Source organism: Ictidomys tridecemlineatus, chromosome 3 (assembly GCF_052094955.1).
Source record: "Ictidomys tridecemlineatus isolate mIctTri1 chromosome 3, mIctTri1.hap1, whole genome shotgun sequence".
In the NCBI taxonomy this organism is placed as follows: Eukaryota; Metazoa; Chordata; class Mammalia; order Rodentia; family Sciuridae; genus Ictidomys; species Ictidomys tridecemlineatus.
Window position 1 is genome coordinate 21,884,698 of NC_135479.1, and position 23,968 is coordinate 21,908,665.

General features: G+C 49.0%; 2 protein-coding genes across 3 annotated transcripts in view; one reads left to right on the forward strand and one right to left on the reverse strand.

Moving 5' to 3' along the window:
* Top2a (DNA topoisomerase II alpha) overlaps window positions 1–23,968 on the forward strand; it is a 323,275-nt gene that overhangs the window by 162,922 nt on the left and 136,385 nt on the right. The gene's annotated exons all lie outside the window — the stretch shown is intronic.
* On the reverse strand, window positions 7,837–21,875 carry Rapgefl1 (Rap guanine nucleotide exchange factor like 1). Of its 2 annotated transcripts, none has more exons than XM_078042052.1 (15): window positions 20,972–21,875; window positions 18,171–18,249; window positions 17,169–17,304; window positions 16,855–16,952; window positions 14,436–14,548; window positions 14,054–14,221; window positions 12,878–12,975; window positions 12,653–12,775; window positions 11,965–12,143; window positions 11,779–11,869; window positions 11,201–11,251; window positions 10,786–10,873; window positions 10,480–10,544; window positions 10,050–10,128; window positions 7,837–9,812 (listed from the first exon to the last, which is right to left on the reverse strand). In XM_078042052.1, exons 1-15 carry the CDS (start codon window positions 21,489–21,491, stop codon window positions 9,688–9,690), a joined length of 2,013 nt encoding a protein of 670 aa, XP_077898178.1. In that variant the 5' UTR covers window positions 21,492–21,875; the 3' UTR covers window positions 7,837–9,687. The 2 variants fall into 2 exon arrangements, with proteins under 2 accessions (XP_077898178.1, XP_005321870.1); XM_005321813.5 differs by having other exon boundaries at window positions 10,050–10,104; window positions 20,972–21,874.

A 23,968-nucleotide genomic window follows, 5' to 3' on the forward strand; every position in this document is an offset into this window, starting at 1 on the left:
GGCCCTAAACAACTCAGTGAGACCCTGTCTCTAAATAAGATACAAAAAAGGGCTGGGGATGTGGCTCAGTGATTAAGCGCCTCGGAATTCAATCCACAGTACCAAAAAAATCTTAAATGCTGGGACTATAGGCTCGGGTTGTGGCTCAGTGTAAAATGCTTGCCTGGCATGTGGGAGAGGCCGTGGGTTTGATTTTCAGCACTACATATTAATTAATTAATTAATTAAAGGTCCATGGACAACTAAAATATATTTTTAAAAAAATCTCAGAGGGCTGGGGCTATGGCTCAGGGGTAGGGCACTTGGCTGTCATGTGTGAGGCACTGAGTTTGATTCTCAGCATCACTATAAATAAATAAAATAAAGATCTATCAACAACTAAAAAAATGATAAAAAAAAAAAAAAAAAATCTCGGGGCTGGGGATGTGGCTCAAGCGGTGGCGCGCTCGCCTGGCATTCGTGTGGCCCTGGTTCGATCCTCAGCACCACATACCAACAAAGATGTTGTGTCTGCCAATAGCTGGAAAACAGATATTAAAATTCTCTCTCTCTCTCTCTCTCTCTCTCTTTAAAAAAAAAAAATCTCAGGCTGGGGTTGTGGCTCAGTGGCAGAGCGCTTGCCTAGCATGTGTGAGACATTGGGTTTGATTTTCAGTGCCACATTAAAAAATAAATAAAATAAAACAAAATAAAGATATTTGTCCATCTGTAACCAAAAACATTTTTTAATATTTATTTAGTTGTAGATGAACACACAGTATCTTTATTTATTTTTATGTGGTGCTGAGGATTGAACCCAGTGCCTCACACATGTGAGGCAAGCACTTTACCACTGAGCTACAGCCTCAGCCCCTAAAAAATATTTTTTAAGTATCTCAAATGCTGGGCTGGGATTGTGGCTCAGCAGTGGAGCGCTCGCCTAGCACGGGCGGGACCCGGGTTCCATCCTCAGCACCACATAAAAATAAAGGCATTGTGTTGTGTCCATCTATACCTAAAAAATACATATTTAAAAATATATATCTCAAATGCTGAGCCAGGCGTGGTGGTGCACACCTGCAGTCCCAGCAGCTGGGGAGGCGGAGGCAGGAGGATTACAAATTCAAAGCCAGCCTCAGCAATTTAGCCAGGTGCTAAGCAACTTAATGAGACCCTGAGACCCTGTCTCTAACAAAATACAAAATAGGGCTAGGGATGTGGCTCAGTGCTCAACTGTCCCTGATTTCAATCCCTGGTACATAATACCACCAAAAATAAATAAATAAAAATCTCAAATGCTTTGATGCACTGCTTAGGAAAGTAAGGAATTTTCAGGGCAAAACACAGTAAGTGAAGGCAGGGGACACAGAGAGATGTAAGTGGAACACTGAAGCAGGCTTTTGTTCTGAAGGTGCTTGCCTAACTAGGTGAATTTGAGATTTTTATGAATGTCTCATGGGAAAAGGGAAGACCCCAGAACACCCTCAATAAGAGGAATTTAGCAGGAGTTTCTCCTTCCATAAAGGTGGGATTCAAAGAACTACATTCTCATGATAAGAGTAATCCAGAAATCCAGAAATAAACTTGTCCCCTTCTCCCTTGAGTGTACAGTTAATGGAGATAGATCCTGGGATCAGCTAATTACAAAGACGTTTTTCACATAGTACATCCAGCAGGTCATCCAAAAGTCTTGTGAAACCCAAGAGAATTCTTAGTTATAAGGAATCATTCCTTGTATTGCAACTCTCTAGAATTCCTGACCAAATTCCAGTAGCATGTCTTTTTAATTGAGAAAGACAAAAACTCAAATTTCCAAAATGTCCCCATGTAGACCATTGCCCCATGCTATACTGTCAAGTTGACAGGGACCAATTTCTGAAAGACTTTATTAGATTTTACCTCAAGGCCAGGAGGGAAAACATTGAAAACTATAAGCAGAGAAGTGCCATGACCACTTTGTACTCTAGAAAAATCCCTCTGACTGCATGAAGAATGGATTAGATGGAGCCAACATGGAGGAAGGAATGCTGGGTGTGAGGCAGCTGTGGAAGTCCAAAGGAGAGATGACAGTAATCTGTACTGACAGGGGCCACTAGGTTTTAGAGGCAGAGCTGCCTATCAACTGAGCTGGAGGAAACTTAGTTCTTGTCACTATTTAGTTCTCTCTTGCTGGGTTGAGACCTTAGGCAAGTTATTCCAATCTCTGCCAGCCTCAGGGTCCTCATCCACAAAATGGAGATAATACTAAACGGAATGTGTCCCAAGTGTGTACACACATGGACAGTTTGCAATTGTCTTAGCCATGATCAAGAGGTTATTAGCAGTAGAGATGGAGAGTTCTAGAGATATTTAAGAAATGGAATGTGGGGACTGAAGAGAGGGAGCAGTGAGAGATGATGGCTAAGCTTCCGGCTCAAACTCCTATGTGGTGGTGAGGCTAACAGTTGGCTGGAGAGAATTGAAAGGAAGAGGATTTGGGGTGGTCAAGGAATCTGAGCAGCCTTTGGGATGACCAAGAAGAGATGATATTTGGTTCTGTCACTGAAAAGAGCCCTAGCAATTTGGGACTCATACTACGGGACTCATAAACTGGTAGGTGGTCTTCAAAGGTGGCTTTCAGGGGCTGGGGTTGTTGTTCAGTGGTAGAGCACTAACCTAGCACATGTGAAGTGCTGGGTTCAATCCTCAGCACCACATAAAAATAAGTAAGTAAATAAATAAATAAAGGTATCAGGTAAAACTATTTATTTAAAAAGTGGCTTTCAGTGAAGCAGGATTCCAGGTACTCTTTGACTTTGAGCTGACTAGAGACTCTCTTAAGCCAGTGAGATGCAGCAAAAGCGAGACCTTCCTATGTCTGGAACTAAGCCTAAAGAAGACCTGGCAGCTTCCACTGTTGTGCTCTCAGGACCTCTGTGGGAAGCCATTCTCGCACGTGATTGGGCACCTCCCTGTTCAGGTGTGAGGGGTTCTGGCCAAACTGTGTCAGAGCTATCCCCACCCTCTCCAGGTGGGAGAGTCTGTCCCTGTGGGGGTGTGACTGACCACTGACCCTGAGACCAATCACTGACCCTTACCTTGGAATGCTGCCCCCTCGACCTTCATTGGATGGAATTTTCCCCTGAATTTCTTGTTCCCCAATAAAAGGCCACTCCCTGGTGTGCTCCCTCTCTCTCACTCCTGCTAGTCCTGAGTAAGCCTTGCTGCCCCACCGGATGGTTCGAGGCGAGAGCCAGAGGGAGGGCCGTCTGGGACCTGGACAAATAAAAAGGTAATTGAGTCTGTGCGTTTTATTTTTATCTCACTAGTTAACTTCTATGCTACGGACCTCTTTAATGAAACCAGCGTGCTGGTCGCCTGGTGGAGACCTCTAAGATCCCTTATGAGAAATCTGGAAAAAGAGACCTTGGCATGGAGAAAGAGAAAGGTCCAGCCATCTCAGCAGCCCAGCTCTTCCTATCAGGGTGAGAGACTTGGGAGCCAGCCATCCTAGACAGTCTAGCTCCAGATAGCTTCTGACAGTGCCATGTGAGAGACCTAAAGCAAGACCGGCAGAATCATCCCCTGAGCCAAGTCCCAGGTCCAAGCCAAGACTACAGGTCCCAGCAATTCCATGAGGCTGAGGCAAGAGGATTGCAAGTTTGAGACCAGCTTCAGCAACTGTAGAGAGGCCCTAAGCAAGTTAGTGAGACCTGCCTCAAAATAAAAAATAAAAAGGACTGGGGATATAGCTCAGTTGTAAAGTGCCCTGGGTTCAATCCCCAGTACAGAGAGAGAGAGAGAAAGAAAAGAACCATTCAGCTGAGCCCTCATGAGAAGTTATAAAATGATTGTTGTCTGTTAGCCACTCAGTTTGGAATAGTTTGTTATGCAGCAAGAGCTCCCCAAACAGAAATATAATAATAAAATCTTAGCTCAGAATTATAGAGAAAAGGGGCTGGGGATGTGGCTCAAGCGGTAGCGCGCTCGCCTGGCCTGCGTGCGGTCCGGGTTCGATCCTCAGCACCACATACAAACAAAGACGTTGTGTCCACCGAAAACTAAAAAATAAATATTAAAAAAAAAATTCTCTCTCTCTCTCTCTCTTTAAAAAAAATTTATAAAAAAAAATTATAGAGAAAAGAGGAAAGGGCTTAAGTGACAACCAAGGAACTACACCTATAAGGAGCAGGCTGAGGCACACATATAACCCCAGCAACTCTGGTGGCTGAGACAGGAGGATTATAAGTCTGAGGTCAGCCTCAGCAACTTAGCAAAGACCCTGTTTCAAAATAAAAATCTAAAAAGCTGGGGATGTAGCTGTGTGGTACAGCACCACTGGGCTCAATCCCCAGGACCACCAAAATAAAATAAAATAGAAAATGGCGGGCTGGGGATGTGGCTCAAGTGGTAGCGCACTCGTCTGGCCTGCGTGTGGCCCGGGTTCGATCCTCAGCACCACATACAAACAAAGATGTTGTGTCTGCCGAGAACTAAAAACTAAATAAATATTAAAATTCTCTCTCTCTCTCTCAAAAAAAAAAAAAAAAAGGAAGAAAGAAAGAAAATGGCTGTGGGTGTATCTCACGGGTAAAGGGCCCCTGGACTCAATCCCTAGTACTACCATAAATAAATAAATAAATGACCCCAAGAAATGTAAATTCCCCTTCTCTACGCTGTGGGCTAGTCCCCATCCCCAGGTACCTTGAGAAAGTAATTCTAGTGGTGACACCTAGTGGAAGACTAGGGCACTGCCTAAATTCCTTGCTCTCCTCTCTATACCCCATCAAAAGGGTACCTTATTATGTTGGTCTTCTGACCACTCCGGATCATTTTCATCCTTTTGTTCATTGCTGACTAGTCTAGGAGGTGCTAGGCTACTATATAAGCTCATATTCCCCCAGCCTTAGCCCACAGAGTCCTTTTGATGCTACTTCTTGATCTTGGGTGACTCTCTAATAACAGGTGTGATAAAGAAATGGATAGAAAAAGTTCTGCTAGCCCCCCCCCAAAAAAAAGGAAAGAAAAGAAAAAGTTCTGCCAGCCACAGCCACCTGCAACAAAGCAGATAATTCTCAACTATTCAGACTCCCAGGATTTATAGTGCGTGAGCTGTATAGGCTGTAAAGTCAGAAATGAATTGGCTTTTTTTTTTTTTAAGAGAGAGAGAGAGAATTTTTTAATATTTATCTTGTAGTTTGTTCTTGGCAGACACGACATCTTTGTTGGTATGTGGTGCTGAGGATCGAACCCGGGCCGCACGCATGCCAGGCGAGCACGCTACCGCTTGAGCCACATCCCCAGCCCCCTGCCTATGCTTTAAAAAAAAAAAAAAAAAAAAAATCTCAAGACCTCAATTCTTCATCAGGAAAGTGGAAGTGGAGCGGATAGAACCAACCTCAAAGGTTGTTGGGAATATTAAATAAGAGAATGCACACAAAGCCAAGCACAAAGAATGGCAACTTTTGTTATCGCCTCTGAAAAATAGGTAACGATGAGTCTGAAGGTGGCTGAGATGGGGTAAGAATAATCCACACCATTTGTCTGCCTTCCTGGGGAACAGAGGCAACAAGGACTCCATCCTCACCTGCTCAAGGAGTCCATCAGTGAGATGCCAGCACCCTTTGAGGAGAGCAGAACCTATTCAGCCTCCACACTTCTAGCTCCCCTAATGACCAGTCCTACAGGGCAGAAGTAGCTCTCCATGCTAAAAAGGCCCAGTTCCTAAGTGCTTTCCAGTGCTTCATCCCTAATTTCCCACTTCCATGCTTTCACTACCAAACCCGATCCCTCCTTTGAGGTCTGGGTCATCTCTTCCAAGAAAATGTCTCTTATTCTGTCCTCCCCATCCCCAGGCCAAGAGTGAACCCCCTTGGCTTAATCCCTAGAGCACTTATCATCTTGTGTCTTGTGCCTGTCTTCTGGCTCCCATTTCAACCAATCTCATTATTTACTCAACAAATATGTCTTAAACAGAGCTGAGATTGTGGCTCGGTAGTAGAGCGCTTGCCTGGCATGTGTGAGGCACTGAGTTAGATTCTCAGCACCTCATATAAATAAATAAAAAATAAAGGTTCTTTAACAACTAAAAAAGAAATATGTATTGGGCTGGGGCTGTTGCTCAGTAGCAGAGTGCTTGCCTAGCATGCGTGAGGCCCTGGGTTCGATCCTCAGCACCACATAAAAAAATAAATAAAATAAAGACATTCTGTCCATCTACAACTACAAAAAAATTTTTTAAATATGTATTGAGGGCTAGGGTTGTGGCTCTGCAGTAGAGTGCTCACCTAGCATGTGCAAGGCCCTGGGTTCGATCCTCAGAACCACATAAAAATAAATAAAATAAAGGTATTGTGTCCAACTACAACTAAAAATACACAAATATTTTTAAAAATATGTAATGAACATTTTCTATAGACCAGATATAATTCTGAGTACTAGATCATGAACAAGACACACTCATGGAGCTAAGGTGGAGCAGGTAAACACTAAGCAAATATACAAAGAAACATGTATGAGGAGTTCCTGGAAGGAAAAAAAGGAGGCTCTGGAGGGGCAGTGAGGGAGGGGCGGGATCTTGATATCAAATGGTCAGACAAGGCTGAGGAAACAGCAAATGTAAAAATGAGTGTTAGGTGATTCAGGAACAAGAAAGTGATCAGTGTAGTTAGAGCAGAGTGAGTGAGTGACAAAAGGGTAGGAGATGTGGACAGGGAGGAAGGATTTTGATTTTTAATCTAAGTATTATTGAAAATGGGTGACACTCTGAATTTAGGATTACAATCTGAATTGCTTTGAGCTATAACATAACTATGATAAAATGTAGATCTTACCCTATGAACCCAATGAGTGCATATACACCCTGTGTAATGTTCATAGTATATTCATAATAATGTTCACAATATAAAAACATTTCTATCACACAAGAGGGCTTCTTCATGCCCCTGCCTGGTTGATCCTCCCACCCCATTGAGTAACCACTATTTTTACTTCTCATGTAAAGATTACTTCAACTTCTCTTAATGGGACTCAGGGCTGGGAATGTAGCAGCTCCGTGGCAGAGTGCTTGCCTAGTATGTGTGAGGCAATACACACACACACACACACACACACACACACACACACAAAGCATCTGGCTGCCCTATGGAGTCCTGACTGGTAGCAGATGGGATGGACTAGAGAGAGGAAGCTGAGAGACAAGGTCAGAGGCTGTGTAGCCATCCAAAGAAGATGGGATGGACTAGGGTGGTCACAAGGGAGACTTAGAGAAGTGGGTCAATCAGGATATGTTCTGGAATTATAGCTGGTGGGACTGGCCAACGAGATGAGTGAGGATGGGGGGAAAAAAAAGAGGCATCAAGGGTGATTCCTAGAATGTTGCCTTGAAAATCTGGGTGGATGAAAGCACTGTTTTCTGAGATGAAGAAGATTGAACAGATGAGATTAAGGGCTCCCATGCAGCTGTTTGAGTGTGTGTTTCCTGGAGCTTAACCATCTCCATGTGCCTTGGTAGAACTCATAGCCGTTGGCTGAATGAATAGGCAACAGATAGGCCTGGGTTGGGGTTCAAGTTCTGTCCCATCTCTCACCCTATAACTTGGATCTTCTTCTGGGGCTGCTCAGTCTCCATCTTCTACCTTACGGAGTTAGCATTAAACACCAATCACATACGTATACCATGTAAGAACAAAAATGTCCACTCTTCCAAGTTCTAGTCACTAGTGACAGGTCTTGTGAGGTTGGCTCCTTTTCCTCTCACCCACACTTTCCAAGTCACTCCAGACAGTCCTGCTGAGGGACCTTGAGCCCTGAGAGGCCATTCCCTCTCCCATCCCTCAGCCTTTCCCCAGCCTCAGAGAAACAGAACGGAGAACAGCAGGCAGTTGATTCATAGACTTTATCGGCTTTCTCTCCACCCAGCAGATTCTGCAATGACAACCGAGCCTGTACAATACACACAGTTCACTCTGTTAAAGCTGTGGGAAGTGGGGTGTGGGCTGGCGAGCCCCTGGAAAGCAGCAGGGCAGCGTCAAGGCAAGGGGCAAGCAGCCAGGGGGTTACCATGTTCAAGGAGGGGTGGGGAACTGGAGCGAGAAGGCTGCTCAGAGGGTTCAGGAGGAAGGGTGGAAAGTCCAGGGCTTCAGGGATAGAAGCAGGCATCAGCAGTTGCAGGGTGTAGGAGGGGCCATGGTCACTGTGAGGGCTGCAGTGGGTGGGTGGGGCATGGTGCCTGTGTATGTCCACAGATAGTTTTTGAAACAGGAACCAGACCTCTGTATAAAAGGGACTGTACAACATAACCTATGATACAATGTTTACATATTATACAAGGCTCTTTCCCTCTTTTGAGTTTTAAAAAATAAATTTACAATTCCAGAGCTTTGGGTAAAAAATATATACACCCCAGAGCAGGAGCAGCAGCCACTTTTACTGCTGCCACTGCCACCACTGCCTATTCAAAAGGGAAAGAGTAGTGCCAGGAAGGCGGGTGAGGCTGTGCCAGGAAACCTCACCCAGTAGCTGCCAGGAGCCCCTGCACCCTGCAGCCATGGAGCCCTATAATGGGAGAGGGAGCAGAGACAGAGGTAACAAAGGCTTTGTCAGAGTCCAGTTTCACCTCTACAGGCTCTGCCTGCTCCTTCTCCCCCCACTTTCAGGAATCTGCCTGTCCTGTTATTTTACAGAGATCCACCCCACCCAGCTCTATGGGGAGGACCAAGGGGTGTCAAGACTGGGAGAAAGGGACAGAGACTGTGTTGTTAGCATCAGATACAAGAGCCAGAAGGGGGATGACAATGCCCTTGTTAGCAAAGAGACACTCCAAAGAGCAGGAGTAGGGAGAGCAGGCACCCCTAACTCCTGAGACTGCTGTGCCCCTCTGCAAGGCAGAGGAAGGGTCCTATAGGCAGCTTAGGCCTGTGTTTCCCTGAGCATCTTTTACCATCTCATGAGAGCCCATCTAGGGATCTTGGGGAGGTCTGGGTGGGAGACTCACAGGGCTGATGGGTAACCCTCCCACCTGCTGCTGCTCTTTGCCCTTGGGAGCAGCTTGGCTCACAAGCCTGGGCATGCAGGGCAGCAGGAGGCACTGAGCGGGAGTGGGTGGGGGAGCACACTACGCTATCCCTAGGGCAGAGCAGACAAGGGTAGCACCAAACAGAAGGAAAAATCGCCCCCAGCACACATAACACCCTCCCTCCATCGCCAGATGCACTCCTGCTCCTGGAGAGGGGACACACACACACACACACACACACACACACACACACACACACACACACACACGATAATAATCCCAGGGATATATCCAGAGCTCCCAACCCTGACTAAGGGGAAGCCAGACAGGCAGTGGGGAAGAAAGCTGTCAGTGCCTCCCACAATGCCTGTCTTGTGAGTTGCTGCTTGGGAAGAAGAGGCTGGAAATGCCATCTCTGGAACAGACCTCACTGGGAGGTGACAGAGGAAGGAGCACTCTATCCCCTTTTCCTCAAAAAGGCAGGAACACACCTAGTGTAGTTGGGGCGTGAAAGAGCAAGGGTAAAGGGATTTCAGAAGGATGAATAAGCTTATGAGCTTATGAATCCAGGTAAGTCCATCTGACTCTTCCCCATGGGGCAGGAAGTTGTTCCAGAGGAAATATATTCCATGTGAATTTGTTGGGACATCGTGCAAAGTGCTTGAGTGCCAGGTGCCAAGGACTCTGGTGGGGGCAGCCCAGCCCCTCCATTTTCACTGACTATTAGCCTCCAGCTTGTAGGAGAGCTCGAAGAGGAGGTTCTGGTTGTCGATGACCTGGAACTGGCGCACATAGGCCTTTGTCTGCAGGTGGTGAGGGGAGGCCTCCATGTCCAGGCCTGGGGGGCAGGGAGGGAGAGGCAGTCAGGCTCCCAGCCTCCCTTCTTCCTCTCCATACACCAGGCAAAGCATTAAGATTAGGATAGGTGTTTGGCAGGAGGCACAAGGAGAGAATGGAGGACGGACCCGACCCGTGTAAGTAAAAACATGTTTAAGGACAGAGGTCCCCTTAACCTTCCCACTTAGCCAGTGCTCCACCCAAAACACTCTTAGAACCCCGGGTACTGGGCACTCACAGAGGGGCCGGCTCCGGTATTTACGGATTGTCCTCACTTTCTCGGCCACTGAATGCTGGGAGATGACAAGAAATAAGCCCTGAAAAGGGCACAGAAAGATGCTTCCCCCTTATACACACCCCCACCTCCATTCTCCAACTTTGTTGGTTTTACTCTCTCAAGTTCCCAGTTCTGAAGGGTTTTTGAAGGACCAAAGGAGAGGGTGTAGGTGGGTACCAGGTGGGTTGGCGGGTAGAGTTGCCCCCAAGCGGCCTGTCAGCTTTGCCACCCATGGGTGGGTTGCCACAGTGATGCCACCAGGGAGACAGTCGAGAGTCTGTTAGGCAAGCTGGGTACCATGGAGGAAGACTTCTATTTTAGGAAGGTGACAGGAGAGAGGGGGAGGACAAAGCCCCTCACTCATGGACAGAGAGTTGGCAGAACCACTCACCAGCTTCTCAATGTTCACCAAGCCATCTATGAGGGTCTTACTCCCCTCGTGTAGGAATGTCAGGTCTAGGGGAAGAAGAGAGTCAAATTTGAGGCACACAGAGGAGAGGAGGTCCAAAGGGCCACGGCATATAGGACCCTCCCCCTCCTCAGGGGGAGGGTCCTATATGCCAGTCTATACTTCAGTCTGGAAGCCTCCTCAGTAGGACACATAGAGCTGAGCTGAGAGGAGACTGAGAGTCAGAACTGGGGCTTGGGAGAAGGAAATGTGGAGAGGAGAACCACCGTGTGGCAGTGACTCTCTCACCTTTGAGGATCAGAGGTACGAAGGGAATCACAGGGGGCTTCATTTTGGAGATCACTTCTCGATAGCTTTTGTGGTTCCTGCAAGGATCCTAGCATTCCACAGAAGAGGGATAAGAGACAGATGGGCTCAGTGTACCCCAAACATGTCTCCCACTCTTTCCCTCATCTCCCTGCCCAATCAGCTAGAGGGGTGTGTGGGTGTCTAGCTGGATGTGTGACAGGGAGGGGCTTATTGCTCTCCTCCTCTCCTCCAGGGAAAACAGGGAAGCAATACTTCCACCCTTCCCCTTCCTGCATGGTGGGTAGAGGACCAGTGTCCCAGGCACTAAAAACCTTGAAAAGGAAGCTGAAGGCAGAGGGTTTACGAGATCAGGGATGAAAGTCCAAGGGCAGTAGAAAGAGCCAAACCCACTCACTGTCAGGTTCTCAAATTTGCGGAACAAGTTCTTGAATTTCCCTGGCAGCTTCTGCAGAGTTTGAAGGAAGAAGAAGAGATGTCAGAGTGGAGCACCTCGGATTTCACAGGAACATCTGACTAATTCCCAGCATTAGAAGGGGAAAGGGCTGGCATATCTTGCTCAGCGGTGGGAAGCCAGTGGGTGGGGAAGCAGTCAGCCCTTGGAAAAGTCCAGAAGTTGAAAGAACCCAGAGGACTGAATTTTTCTGGGGAAAGTGAGACTTCTGCTCATGCATGTACTATGACAAGGAGCATAGCAAAGCCACCTGGTTGCTGGCTGAAACTCAGCCCTACTCCTAAGGTCAGTTCCTCTCAATCTGGGAATTTGGCTTTTTACCAATTTGCACCAAGAAGAGGTGACACAAGCCGTGACCTGGGGCTATAGTTGCCAGAAGAGGGCGCCTGCTTCCAAACGGCACAAAGATTATTGGTAATCACAGGAGACGGAACTGGGGTGAGCCCCGGATGCCAAGATCCCTGAAACGGGATGACTGAGCTAGCTCCATGGCAAGAGAAGGAAGGAAGGTGGTTCCTCACCTCCCAGGTGAGCCGCAGGCGGCTCACGGCAGCGTTGTCCAGCCCCATGACCACAGCGTAGAAGGACAGCAGGTCCTGGTTCTGCTTGCAGCTGAGGAGTGCGGGGCAGGGTTAGGGGGCATCTGGCAGCTTGCGGCTGCCGAGCCTCTGTGTGCCCCTCTCCCCGTCGCGGCTGGCCACACTCACATGGCTGCGATTTTGATGAACTTCTTGAGCAGCTGCGCGCGCTTGCCCGGGGCCTCACAGAGCAGCACCTCCGTGGCCACCCAGTGCGTGACCTCGCTGCAGCGCTGCAGCAGCAGCTCCAAGTTGGCGGTCTCCCGGCGACCGCGCTCCCCGTGGAACACGTAGTCCACGAACTCCAGCTACACCCGCAGTGACGGAGGGGCCACCGAGGTGTCAGGGCATGGGTGGGAAGATGGCAGCGCAGGGCGTGAGGAGATGGAGGAGGCAGGAGCGTGAGCGGGGAGGCAAGAAGCGAGAGAGAGAACCAAGGTTAATAGGATATCACCATCTATTGAGCATTTACTAGGTGCCAGGCACCTGCTAAAGGCTGACTTCTCCTCAAGACAACCACCCGAGAGACATTATTGTCGCTTACCTTTTTTAAAAATTCTTTTAACAGTGAATATTTTAAAATTACCCTGAGTCAGTTTCTGGGTAAGCTGTGCTTTGGCCCTAAATCATTCAGGTATGGAGTCTCTCTCTGCCATTTTTTGAGAAGACAAAGGCTTGAGGAGGTCCTGACTGTGCATTGCCCAAGGGCATGCTGCAATTGAGCCATCTAACCAGGAGGGTCTGCTAAGAACACTGACTCCCATTGGCTCATTTCTCTCTCTCCTGCCCCATGCCCAGCACCAGCCTCAGTCCCCACCTCATGCACACATCGGAATAGCTCCCAGTGGAAGGCAGTAAGGTGGTTGGCAACATCCTCTGGCTCCACTCGGTGGATCTCTGTGTCTCCAGGGGAGACCTGGATCTCTTCAGGGAGGGGCACCTGTAACAGGCAGGGACAGAGGGGCTGGGCTCCTGGTGGCAGGGTGAGGGACTGTTCACAGTGCCCCCTCAGCCCTTGCTCCCAGCCAAAACCTTGTCTTACCAGGGCCTCATAACTGTCCCGAGTACAGGCAAACAGGTGGCTGTTGATGCCCAGTGTGGTGAAAACACAGTCCTCAGTAGGCTGGAGAAGGACCTTCTCTGCAGGAGAACAGGCTGCTTAGCGCCCCTCACCCCTTCCCTCACAAATCCCAGGCCCTGTCTCCTTTCGCATCCAGAACACCTAGCCCTGCACTGACACATTCTAGACCAGTGGGAATCATGCTGTCACCAGTTGATGCCATATTTATCTGCCATACTTATCATATTTATTTTTTTTTGCATTTATAATCTTCCTTTTTTTTTTAACCTCCAACATTCTTTCATAGCTTTTTTTTTTTTCCTCCCCTCATTCTTTTGTCCCTGTGACATTGGAAAGGCAGGACTTTTTTTCTTTTTTTTTTTTTTTTTTTTTTTTTTAAGAGAGAGTGAGAGACAGAGGGGGACAGAGAGAGAGAGAGAGAGAATTTTTTTAACATTTATTTAGTTTTTCTTAGTTCTTGGTGAACACAACATCTTTGTTGGTATGTGGTGCTGCTGAGGATCGAACCCGGGCAGCACGCATGCTAGGCGAGCGCGCTACCGCTTGAGCCACATCCCCAGCCCCAGGACTTTTTTTCTTAGAGGAAAATAAGATACACTGCAGGCCTTCTGTCTCCCCACAGAGATTAGAACCCCTGCATCTTTTTGTGTTGTTTTTGTGGTACTGGGGACTGAACCCAGGGCCTAGCATACGCTAGGCAAGTGCTCTACCATCAAGCTATATACCAGCCATTGTAGTTTTTGAGACAGGGTCTCACTACATTTCCCAGGCTGGCCTTGACTTTGTGATCCTCCTGTTCCAATCTCCTGTGCAGCTGGGATTACATGTATGTGCCGCCATGCCCTACCACCCTGTCTTTACCCTGAAAAAAGAACTAGAACCCAATCCCCAGGTAAGTGAGAGGCAGCACTCAAATCAGAATCCCAGAGTACTGGGCTATTGTTTCCCAAACTTTAATCCCCCGGAGGTCTTTTTTTAGCCAAATGGAGATTCTGATCCAGAATGTCTGGGGTAGGGTCTGAGATTTTTTTAAAATGCTCCCAGGAGATGCACATGAGGCTTGTCTCAGGATCATACTTTGAGTAGCAAAGACCTAGAATTCAGTCTTTGTCTCAGCCCCAGGGCACTGATCCTTACCTCCTGAGGAAGCCACAGCTACCAGAATGAGGGAATCTTCACGTCCTGCGGGCTCCTCTGAATACTGCAGCTTCTCTGTCACAGAGCCCAGAATGTCCTGCACAGATGCTGAGAGACGGCTACGTATGGTAACGTAAGAGTGGTCAGGCATGTAGACTCGGCAGAAGACTGCACAGAGACAGGAAAGCAGCTTTTCAACACAGGTAGGTACCAGCCCCTTCAGGGCACCTCTGTTCTATACCAGAGGCTGGCCTCTGAAGATAAGTGTACTATCTACTTCCACTACACAGGGAGACTCCTCTGATGGTACTCAAAACTCAGATACCCCACAATCCTCCCGAGTCACTTGGGAAGCCCTGCCTTTTCTAATGGTGATACTTACTCTCATCTGAGCCCCGAAAAGCCACTCGGGTCTGGAGACAGGAATCTATCCGACGGAAATGGCGGAAGAGTGGCTTTACCTGCTTGCTGGGTGGCTGGCTCTCCTCTGGGATCCTGGTACAGACACATGGGGCATCAGCAAGCTCTGCTGAGCATTTGGAATACTAAGCAGGCAACATTAAGCAAGGATATTAGAATTGGGTCAAGGACATACCAGCTCCACTTTCAGAAAGTGGTTAAAGGGATCAGAAGAGAAGACAATGACCAGCATGGGACAAGTGACCAAGTGACTCAAATCAAATGCCACTTTTTCCACCAGTTCTTCTCTGATCCACCCCCCACCAGGAAAGGTCACTTGCTTGCCTCAAATGCTGTAAATATTGGGACAATATTGCTTATGTTCATGTCTTATTTCCTCTATGAGACTGAGAACTTTTGAGGACTGGGATTTGTTCTTACTGAATTTTTTTTTTCCATCCTCCAGGGCCTAGCACACTGCTTGGCACATGGTAGGTAGTAGGCCATTAGATGTTTTCTGAATTTTGCCAACAAGGACTTCACAATCTGGGAGGGAGACAGACGTGCATACAGCTACTTCTAACACCAGGCAGGAGGTATTGGTGATGTGAAAAAGGCACAGGAGAGAGATGTTGAAAGCTATTCCTAAAAGGAGGATCTGTGTGACACTCATGGAGAAGATGGCATTTGACCTAGGCCTTGAAGGACAACAGGAAGTGAAAGAGGTGGGAGGAAGGCATTCTGGGTGTATGATATAAGCAACAACAGGAATCTGGGAAAGCACAGGAGTTGAGAGAATGGTGGGCTATATAGGGAGTGTCAAGGGTAGAAAAAGATGTGGGATATGAGGTGGGAAGGATCAACAGAAGGCAGAAAGAGAAGGGTGTTGAATGCTGTATTCAGATGTTTAGCTTTGTCTTAGAGGTAGTGAGAGAGTGTGGATGCTTTTGGAACAGGAGTGTGATGGTATTGTTTATACAAGTTTGAAATATCTCTCTGTTGTCAATGTAAAGAAAGGGAGAAATATGCAAGGCCACAAGCTGAAGCCCTGAGTAGGAGGCTGCGGCAACAATCCAGGTAAGAGCTGGATGTGGTGGCACACACCTGTAATCCCAGCAGCTCAGGAGGCTAAGGCAGGAGGATTGTGAGTTCAAAGCCAGCCTCGTCAACTTAGCAAGACCCTTAGCAACTTAGTGAAACCCTGTCTCTAAATAAGCTATAAAAAAGGGCTAGGGAGGGCTGGGTTTGTGGCTCAATGGTAGAGCACTTGCCTAGCATGTGTGAGGCACTGGGTTCAATTCTCAGCACCACATATAAATAAATAAAATAAAGGCCCATTGACAATTTAAAAAAATTAAAAAGAATAGGGCTGGGGACATAGCTCAATGATTAAGTATCTCTAGGTTTAATCCCTGGTATCAAAAGAAAAAAAAGAAAAGAAAAGAAAAAAGAAATCCAAGTGAGAGTTAAAGAGGCCTACACAAGGGCCATGGTGGTGGGAATGGAAAAGAGAAAACTGAAAGGGCAGAAGGGATGAAGAAATGCAGTGCTGTCCTGAAGGCAGCTCACGAGTTCAATTTTGAGGGATTTTGCCAACTTATGTTTAACACAGCCATTAAAATATGCAAGTATGTGTGTATAAACACACATTTTATAAACATGTGCTCAAATAAATTATTACATAAAAGGAAGTATGCTAATTGTTTTGGTACAGTTTATTATTATCTGTGCTTTTGAGATTTTTACCTCTAGTGTATCAGTACTGTGGAAACGCTATATAACATCTAGCTACCACACACATCTCTTCTCTATTCCATATTCAATGACATCATGTCAGTAGCTTAAAATCAAAAAACGATGACAGAATTTATGCCATGGAATCAGCAAAAGCTAAGAATCAAGGCTCTTTCTCCTGAGTATTAGTTGTTAAATATTAACTAGTTCACCACTGGATTAACAGGCAAATGGATGGGTGAATGGACAATAAAAATGACTGGACACAGTGCTCTGTATCACCCTTCAGTAAGAGAAAGGGACTAAAATAAAACCATATCAAAGTCAGGTGCAGTGGTGCATAACTGTAATCCCAACTCGGGAGGCTGAGGCAGGAGGATTGCAAGTTCACAGCCAGCCTCAGCAACTTAGCAAGGCCCTAAGCAAGACTCTGTCTAAAAATAAAACATAAAAAGGGCTGAGGATATTGCTCAATGGTTAAGCACCTCTGGTTTCAATCCCTGGTACAAAACACATACTCATACAGACACACATACACACACACACACACACACATACACAGGACAACAACAACACTATGTTGAGCCAAAGAACCAAAGGTAGCCCCTATAATAGAGGAATTCAGGGGACCTCTTTCCTGACCCCTCCAGCAACCCATTTTCCCTCACTTCAGTTCCACTGTCTCCACAAGCTGGTGCAGCCTCAGTGTTTCCTCTCGGAGGTCTTGGTAAAGGGATTCATCCTTCATAATCAGCAGGTACAGATCCTGAGAAGAGGAGGACAGGGGTTTCATTCCAGGTACTGCTTTCTGCAAGGGCCGGGGCAGGGACTCCATGCCTTTGAGCATAGAAGAACCATATCATCCAAGACCCAATGACATCTTTTGCTTCCAGATACCCAACTTGAGGAGTATGTCTCCTTCAAAAGGGCTTCCTTCCAGAGCTAATAGCTTGCTCACCCACCTTTTCTTCCCCAGGCCCACCTTGATGATGTGGCCGGCCCCCTCTTCCTCCTGTAGCAGCCCTTGGTAGGTGTCCAAGAAATGGAGTAGCATGGCTAGACAGGCCTGCTTCCGGCCTAGCCCCTCAGGGCCCTCCAGGACCCCTGCCCGAACAAAGCTGACCCCTAAGTCAAGAAAAAGCCATGGACAGGCAAGCCTGAGGAAATTGGGAAGGGAAGCAATGGCAGGCTAAACTACCCCCAAATATTCTCTAGGAGCCAGGGGTCCTGGAGCCAAGACCTTCTCCTGTGCCAGCCCAGGTTTTTGCATAGAATAGGTAGTGATGGCATCCACCTGATCACATCCATTTCCTGTTAGCTTTTCACTTACGAATACCCTGCCCAAGACCCATCCCATCCTCTGGCCAGCCCAGGGCCCAGAGCTTACAGTTGCACCCCCAAACCTAACTTTATTGCTTTGTGAGGCTTGATGTTGGTAAGAGAATCTAAGACATTCTACTTACTCAGTGACCTGACATTAAGAATTAGGTTCTAAAATAACTCAGTGAAAGGCTATCTGCTTATATGAGATCTAATGAACAGGCTGGCCGTGGCTCATCTGTACTGGCCAGGGTCTCCTACTGAAGCCCAGCCAAGACCTGATGTTGACAGCAGCCTCTGTAATAATGCACTGGACAACCAGATGTTTAGAAGAATAATTCAGTGGGAAGAGAGGCACCCTTATTAGGATAATAACACCTTACATCTATACAGGTCTTTGCAGTTGCCAAAGAACTCTCACATCTACTATCAGATTGATCTTCGCAGCAGGCCATAGGTAGGCAGGGCAGGTATTATTTACCTCCATTTTACAGAAGAACTGGAAGCCCCTGGAGGTGAGGTGATCTACCTAAAGAGACACAGCTGGTGAACTGAAAAGCTGGGTATATTTTCTAGGGGAGAGCTTGGGCTCTGATGTCACATGTGGGATGGAGAAAATGGGCTGCCTCCTGGCCTATCTTTTACAAATTCCACAAAAGGATATTACTGATGTAGTTCCTGTAGAAATTTCTCCGTTGGGAGGAAGAGGGAGTGGGTAAGTACGATGTCATCAAGCAAGATATCTGTGGAGATCAATGGGTGCCACGAATGTCAAAAGGGCACTTCTAGGACCAGACTGGAAATCCTGCACTCCTTCTCTGGCCTCCAAGGGCAAGTTCTCTTTAGGCAGGCTGGAGCCCCGGCCACCTGCCTTGTCATGCTCTGCACACGTGCACACACATGTGTGAAGATCCTGGGCAGCTGTCGCGGGGGTGGGGCTGGCAGCTGCCAAGGCAGCTGGAGGGAAGGAGGTGTGCCTTTGACAGCAACGCATACTTCTCTTTGGTATATGTGGAAAGTTGGTCAGATAGCACACCAAGCCCGAGAACTGCCTGAAAAATGAAGTAGCCCACAGAAGGGTCTCTAGACAAAGAGAACTTCCAAACAGAGAGGTTAGGGTCAGTGGTATGTGTGTGTATCCCTCCTCCCCTCCTTGCTCCCTACCTCACTACTTTGAGTTCCACCCAGACAGGTGGGAACCATTAAAATGGAGAGGGAGGGACTGCCATCTCTTTGATCTCAGAGGCTTTAAATAGAAAGCTTGCGTACTCTAGATGTCCAGAGATGCAAGGGTTAATGATGGAAGGGTGGAGGGGAGGGGCTCCTCTCACCACCCTTTTCCCTTCCACACCCCTGTCTGGGCCTGGCTCAGCCAGTCAGCCGGGTACAAGGTCGCCCTGACTCGCAGCCAGCCCTGGGGTGGGGCAAAGCCTCCTGGCACACACAGGCAGGGCACAGGGAGGGAGCCAGGTGTCTTCACCAGGACAGGTTAGGGCCAGGTCCCCAGGCACTGCTCCAGGACAAAACCAAGGCTTCTGACAGACCTTGGCTCACCATCTCAGGCCATCAATTCTAGCTATGAAGATGTAGAAGAACCAACACAAAATCATCTATTTCAACCATTTTCATTTCACAAATGAGAAACTGAGGTCCAGTGCTAGAAGGGACTTGCCTGGAGCTGGAAGAACCCCGATTCCTGCATCTTTGCTCTTTTCTCAATATGTTGGAAGAAGGGCAAAGTGTCAGGGTAGAACCTAGTGGTCAGATGGGGCTGCCCAGATGTTCAAGAGGCTCTGGCTAGGTGTGGAGGACCTTCTGTAAGCCCTTTCCTCCTACAAGCCCTGGGAGGAAACCAAAATGGCTTGAGAACATGGGTTATAATGGAAGTATCAGGGTGGCAGTTTAAGCTGATTCTCAATTCACTCTGGGACTGGTTTGGGCTTTCCCAAACCAGTTACTCTGGGGATCCAGCCTGCTTGGCCAGATAATATGGGTAATAATCAATTCAGGAGCCTCACCCCAGGAGAGAGAGCAGAGTCTGTAGCACCAGCCCCCTGTGGAAGGGCAAAGACAGTTTCTCCCTTTTCCTCTTTACCTAGCCACACTGCTATATTCTGAAGTAAGTCAGAGATCTCTCAGCCCTGACCCCCAGCTCCAGGAACAGTGACTAGGAATAAGGAGGTCTCTTTATCTCACAGGAAAGCAAAGACAGAGCAAAAGAGGAGCATGGGACAGAGTGGGGGAGATGCTGATATGGGGGCTATAGTTTGGCATCTGTCTCTTCCAAAGCAGGCTCTGGTCCAATGCACAGCCTCCCCAGGGAATGTGTCATAGAGACACAGGGTGTGTGGTGTAGGCGGGAAGTTATGGTTAGGAGAGCTGTGTGTGTCTGATATTTTTCTAATTAAATCCAAAAGGTGTCAGCTCCCCAGGGCAACTGTAGCCTGAGCCAAAAGAGAGGACCCAGACCTTGAGAAAAATCTAGGGGAGGTGTCCCACTCCACACACCTAGGTTGGAGTTCCTTGCAGAGGGCTAAGAGCAAAGTGTAATCCCTCACCCATCTTTAGGGTCTCAACTTGGGCTTCAAACCTCAGACCCTCCTATGCTTCATGCCTGTCAAGAGTTGGACCTAAGAGTCCGAGATCTTCTGCCTCAGCACTAACCAGTAATTTGGGACTCAGTTTTCTTAAAGGCCCCTTAGTAAGGTGCTCATGGGGAGGGGTGGAATAGCATCATCATTTAGGGAATAAGCCTCTCAGGGTGTGGTTATTATTTTTTAAAGCAGCCAAGAGCAAAGGCCTGACACCGGAAGGGTGGGAGCCAGAAAAGCCCCAACTCCCCTGGATGTTGCAGGGCCCTGATGCACAGGCCCTGATGCTGAGACCCCTTTCTTCACAAACACTGTCTGAGTCCATCCCCAAATAGAATGCTTGCCCCTACCAAGCTGCTAAGGAAGATGCCTTTGCCTAACCCCCAAAGGCAGTTTGGGCCTTGTCCACGCTGATTTATCAAGTGGGCTGGCCTGTGCTCTGGGGCTTTTACACAGTCAGGGACTCCTGTCAGGTTTTTCAGGCCTTGGGCACGTTTGGAAGGCAGCACAGGTTGAGCTCAGAAGCTTCCATTTTAATATGTCAGGTCCCCATTTAAGGGCACAGGAGGAGGCAGTCAACAGCAGGGACCCATGGGAGATGGTGGCTAAAATGTCCAGAGGAGGGGAAGGGTAGCTAAAGGAGAGGAGGCTCAGCTTCTTCCCTGGTGGGTGAGACAGCTACGGGAATGAAGGTGGGCACTGCTGCTCCTCTTGTGCTTGAGACAGGGTCTGGGGCTTAGCTCAGTCCCTACCTGGTTTAGGGGGAGCCCTCAAATCCACACCCAGGCTCAGGGCCATTCCCACTCTCCAAGGGCAAGAAGAGGAATCAGGGGCACCCCCTGCTCTGGGATGGATGAGCCTGTGGACTTCTTACCTGAGGCGCCGCTGTCCCTGGTGGCCCCTCCAGCCAGCCGTTCCAGAACCCGGTTCAGAAGATGCTCAGGCAGCTCAGGAGCGCCCAGGGGCGCCCAGGGCGGTGAAGTGAGGGGCTCGCCTGGGGACAGTTCATCTGAGGAATACGAAGAAGGGGAGCGCAGGGGTCCCCCGCCCCCGAGCGACCCTGGCCCTGGCACCTCCTCTAGCTGTAGCCAACAGGGTCCCCCGCTGACCGGCTCCTCCGCGACCCCCGCAGGCTCTCCCCCTTCTTCCTCAGTGGGCGGTTCCAGCCCTGGCTCGGCGGGGGGCTCCCGGAGGAAAGCTGGGAGCAGCAGGCGAGACACGCTCTGACGCCGCTGCAGCGGCCGCGGTCCCCCCGCTGGACCGCCACCCCCGCCAGGTCCCCCACCCCCTCCAGGCCCGCCGCAGCTCCCCGGACCCCCGCCGGGACCTCCTGCCACCGTCCGTCCCGCCAGCTGCGACGTTTGCTTCTTCAAAAATTTCTCCAGAGGCTTCATACCCCCCCCCCGCCCCTCTCCTAAGGGCCGCCGGGGGACCCAGGTGTCCCAGGCGCGGGCGGGGGGGGGCAGGAACGCGATGCTCAGAGCCGGAGGAGCAGAGCAGAGGGCCGTGCCAGGCGCCGGACTGGGGACTAGAGGTGGCCGAGGCTTGCTGGCCGAAGTCCAGTGGCCAGTGGCCAGGGGAGGTGCCAGAGGGAAGGAGTGCCCGCTCTCAGTGGCTGCCCATGCCGGCTGCAGCCGAAGGGTGAGCAGGCAACGGGGCCAGTGCCCCGGGTTCCGCGCCTGGGCCGGGCTGCGGCGGCAGAGGCAGCGTGCCCAGCGCAAGGCTGAGAGGACACGGCGGCGGCGGCGGCTGCGCTCCTCGCCTGGGGGAAGGTGGCAGAACAGAGACCGCGCCCCCTTCTCTAGTCCCTGCCCAGTCCCCGCCCCTTTCCCGCCTCTACCATCCCTGAGTCCGTCCCCCCGGGCCGCGCGAGGCTTGAACTTGGGTGCTGGGGCTGACCATGAAGGAAACAGGGGCTTGGGTTCAGAGCAGACGCAGAATTTAAAGGCAAAGGCGAGGGAATGACTTAATAACGGAGAAGGATTCCTGGTTTATGGAATTACTGGGTCTCTTAGCATCATTTCAAATAGCCAGACATGGTCTGTAGCCTGCACTTGGACTCACCTACCTGTACAGTACAGGTGAGACCTACAAAGATTGCTGAACCCTGCACACCTCTACCATTCTCACAGGAATAATACCTGGTCTTTAACTCCAACAAGAAAGGCTAGGAAGCCCTCTTGGGTGGATTGGCTTTGGCATTGGGGGCGGTGCCCTTCTGCCCTCTCTAGTGGGGCATAGTAGGTGGTGCAGGGCTGGCCTGTGAGGCAGGTACTGGCAAGCAAGTAAGAGCCAGGTAGAGAGCAGCAGGTTGTGGCAGGTCTAGTTTGGGTGAAAAGAAATAGTAGGCAGAAGGGAGGAGACCAGGAATATGAGGGCACCTGAGCCCACTGGTAGAAGGAAGCAGGACCACAGAAATGGGTGACAAACCCACCTGCCAACTAACATCATCAAGCACACCAAGCACAGTGTTACATAGCAATAGAATGGGAATAGTGTATTCAGATTGCATTCCAAATAATCCTTATTCCTAATGTTCATATCAAGAGCCTCCTGTCCCTAAGGGTACACCCCACCTCAACCCCCCAGGAGGAGAGTGATAGAGACAGTGTGAACACATCCAGGTAAAGTTTTCAAGGTCAAGGGAGTGGCACCCTGTTCCAGCTGGGTTGAGGCTCCTTGGACAATGCTCCACCCGTGTACTGTGCACTAGCCAGGCAAGGATAGGAATGCTAATAGCTGGGAGTGGTGGTGGTGGAACTGACAGGGTGTATACTACACTCATGTCACTGTATGTGCATATCTAGTCCCATGTGTGCTATGGCATGTGTTCACAGAAATAAAGCTCTGCACACCCATCTGGGGATTTGGAGAGGGAACAATAAAAAGAACGAACCCAATCACGGCTAAGAAGCTAGGTCTGAGTATCAGTTTCCTGGGCTCCGTTTTTTTGGACATCCCAGTATCTCTCAGGTTGAAAGGGGAAACTGGCTGGAGTGGCTTGGAGCTCCCCAGGTAGTTTTTTATGATCCAAATAGGAAGAGGAGAGGGCTTCTCTCCCAGCACATGCCACAGTTACCAGATTAAGCCGGTTGCCTTGGTAACCTCCTCTCTGGGCAGGATTTGGGATTGTCAGTAGGGTGAATTGGGGAGTGTGGAGGGTGTGGGAGCTGTAAATAAAATGGACTGACTTCTGGAAACTAAAAGGTTGGGGGACAGGACTCCCCCCTCCTCCACCGACAGTTACTCAAGGACACCAGGTAATGACATAAAGTTCAAGACCTTAAATCCAGGAAATGGTCCTCCTGGAGCAGTAGTGCTTTCCACCTTTTATTGCACACTGAAATCACAGGAAACTATAGAAATACTGATGCCCAGGCCACACCCCAATCAATTAAATGAGATGAGGAAGGGCCAAGCTTGTATTTTTTAAAAGCTCTCCAGGTGATTAAAGTAATCAGGGTTGAAAATCACTGCCCCAGAGGTACAACCCAGTCTTAGTGAGCTGTAGATGCTGAGATGACTCTGGGATTCCAAAATTTTGCAGTTTTTGAGTCACCCACAAGGTAGCAGGCCTGTGTGCTGACCAACTGGGGGAGTGTTGGTAAGGCACCTGCTTTCATGGTTAAAATAAAGAGAAAAGTAGAATGATATGAATTACAACCGAGAGGTGGGGGCCAAAAAGTTTTAACTGAGAACTTAGCCTCTGGGTGTCTAGAAGGGGGTTGGGTAGGGCTATCTAAGGCTGATCTGTCTGCCCCTTGTACTCCACTTCTTTCTGCCCACCAAGAAGCAGGCTGGGAGGGCAGAGAAAACCTGGGGGCTTTGCTGAGCTTGAGTTTCTTCTTGCAGAGCTGGTTACCAGGGCAAC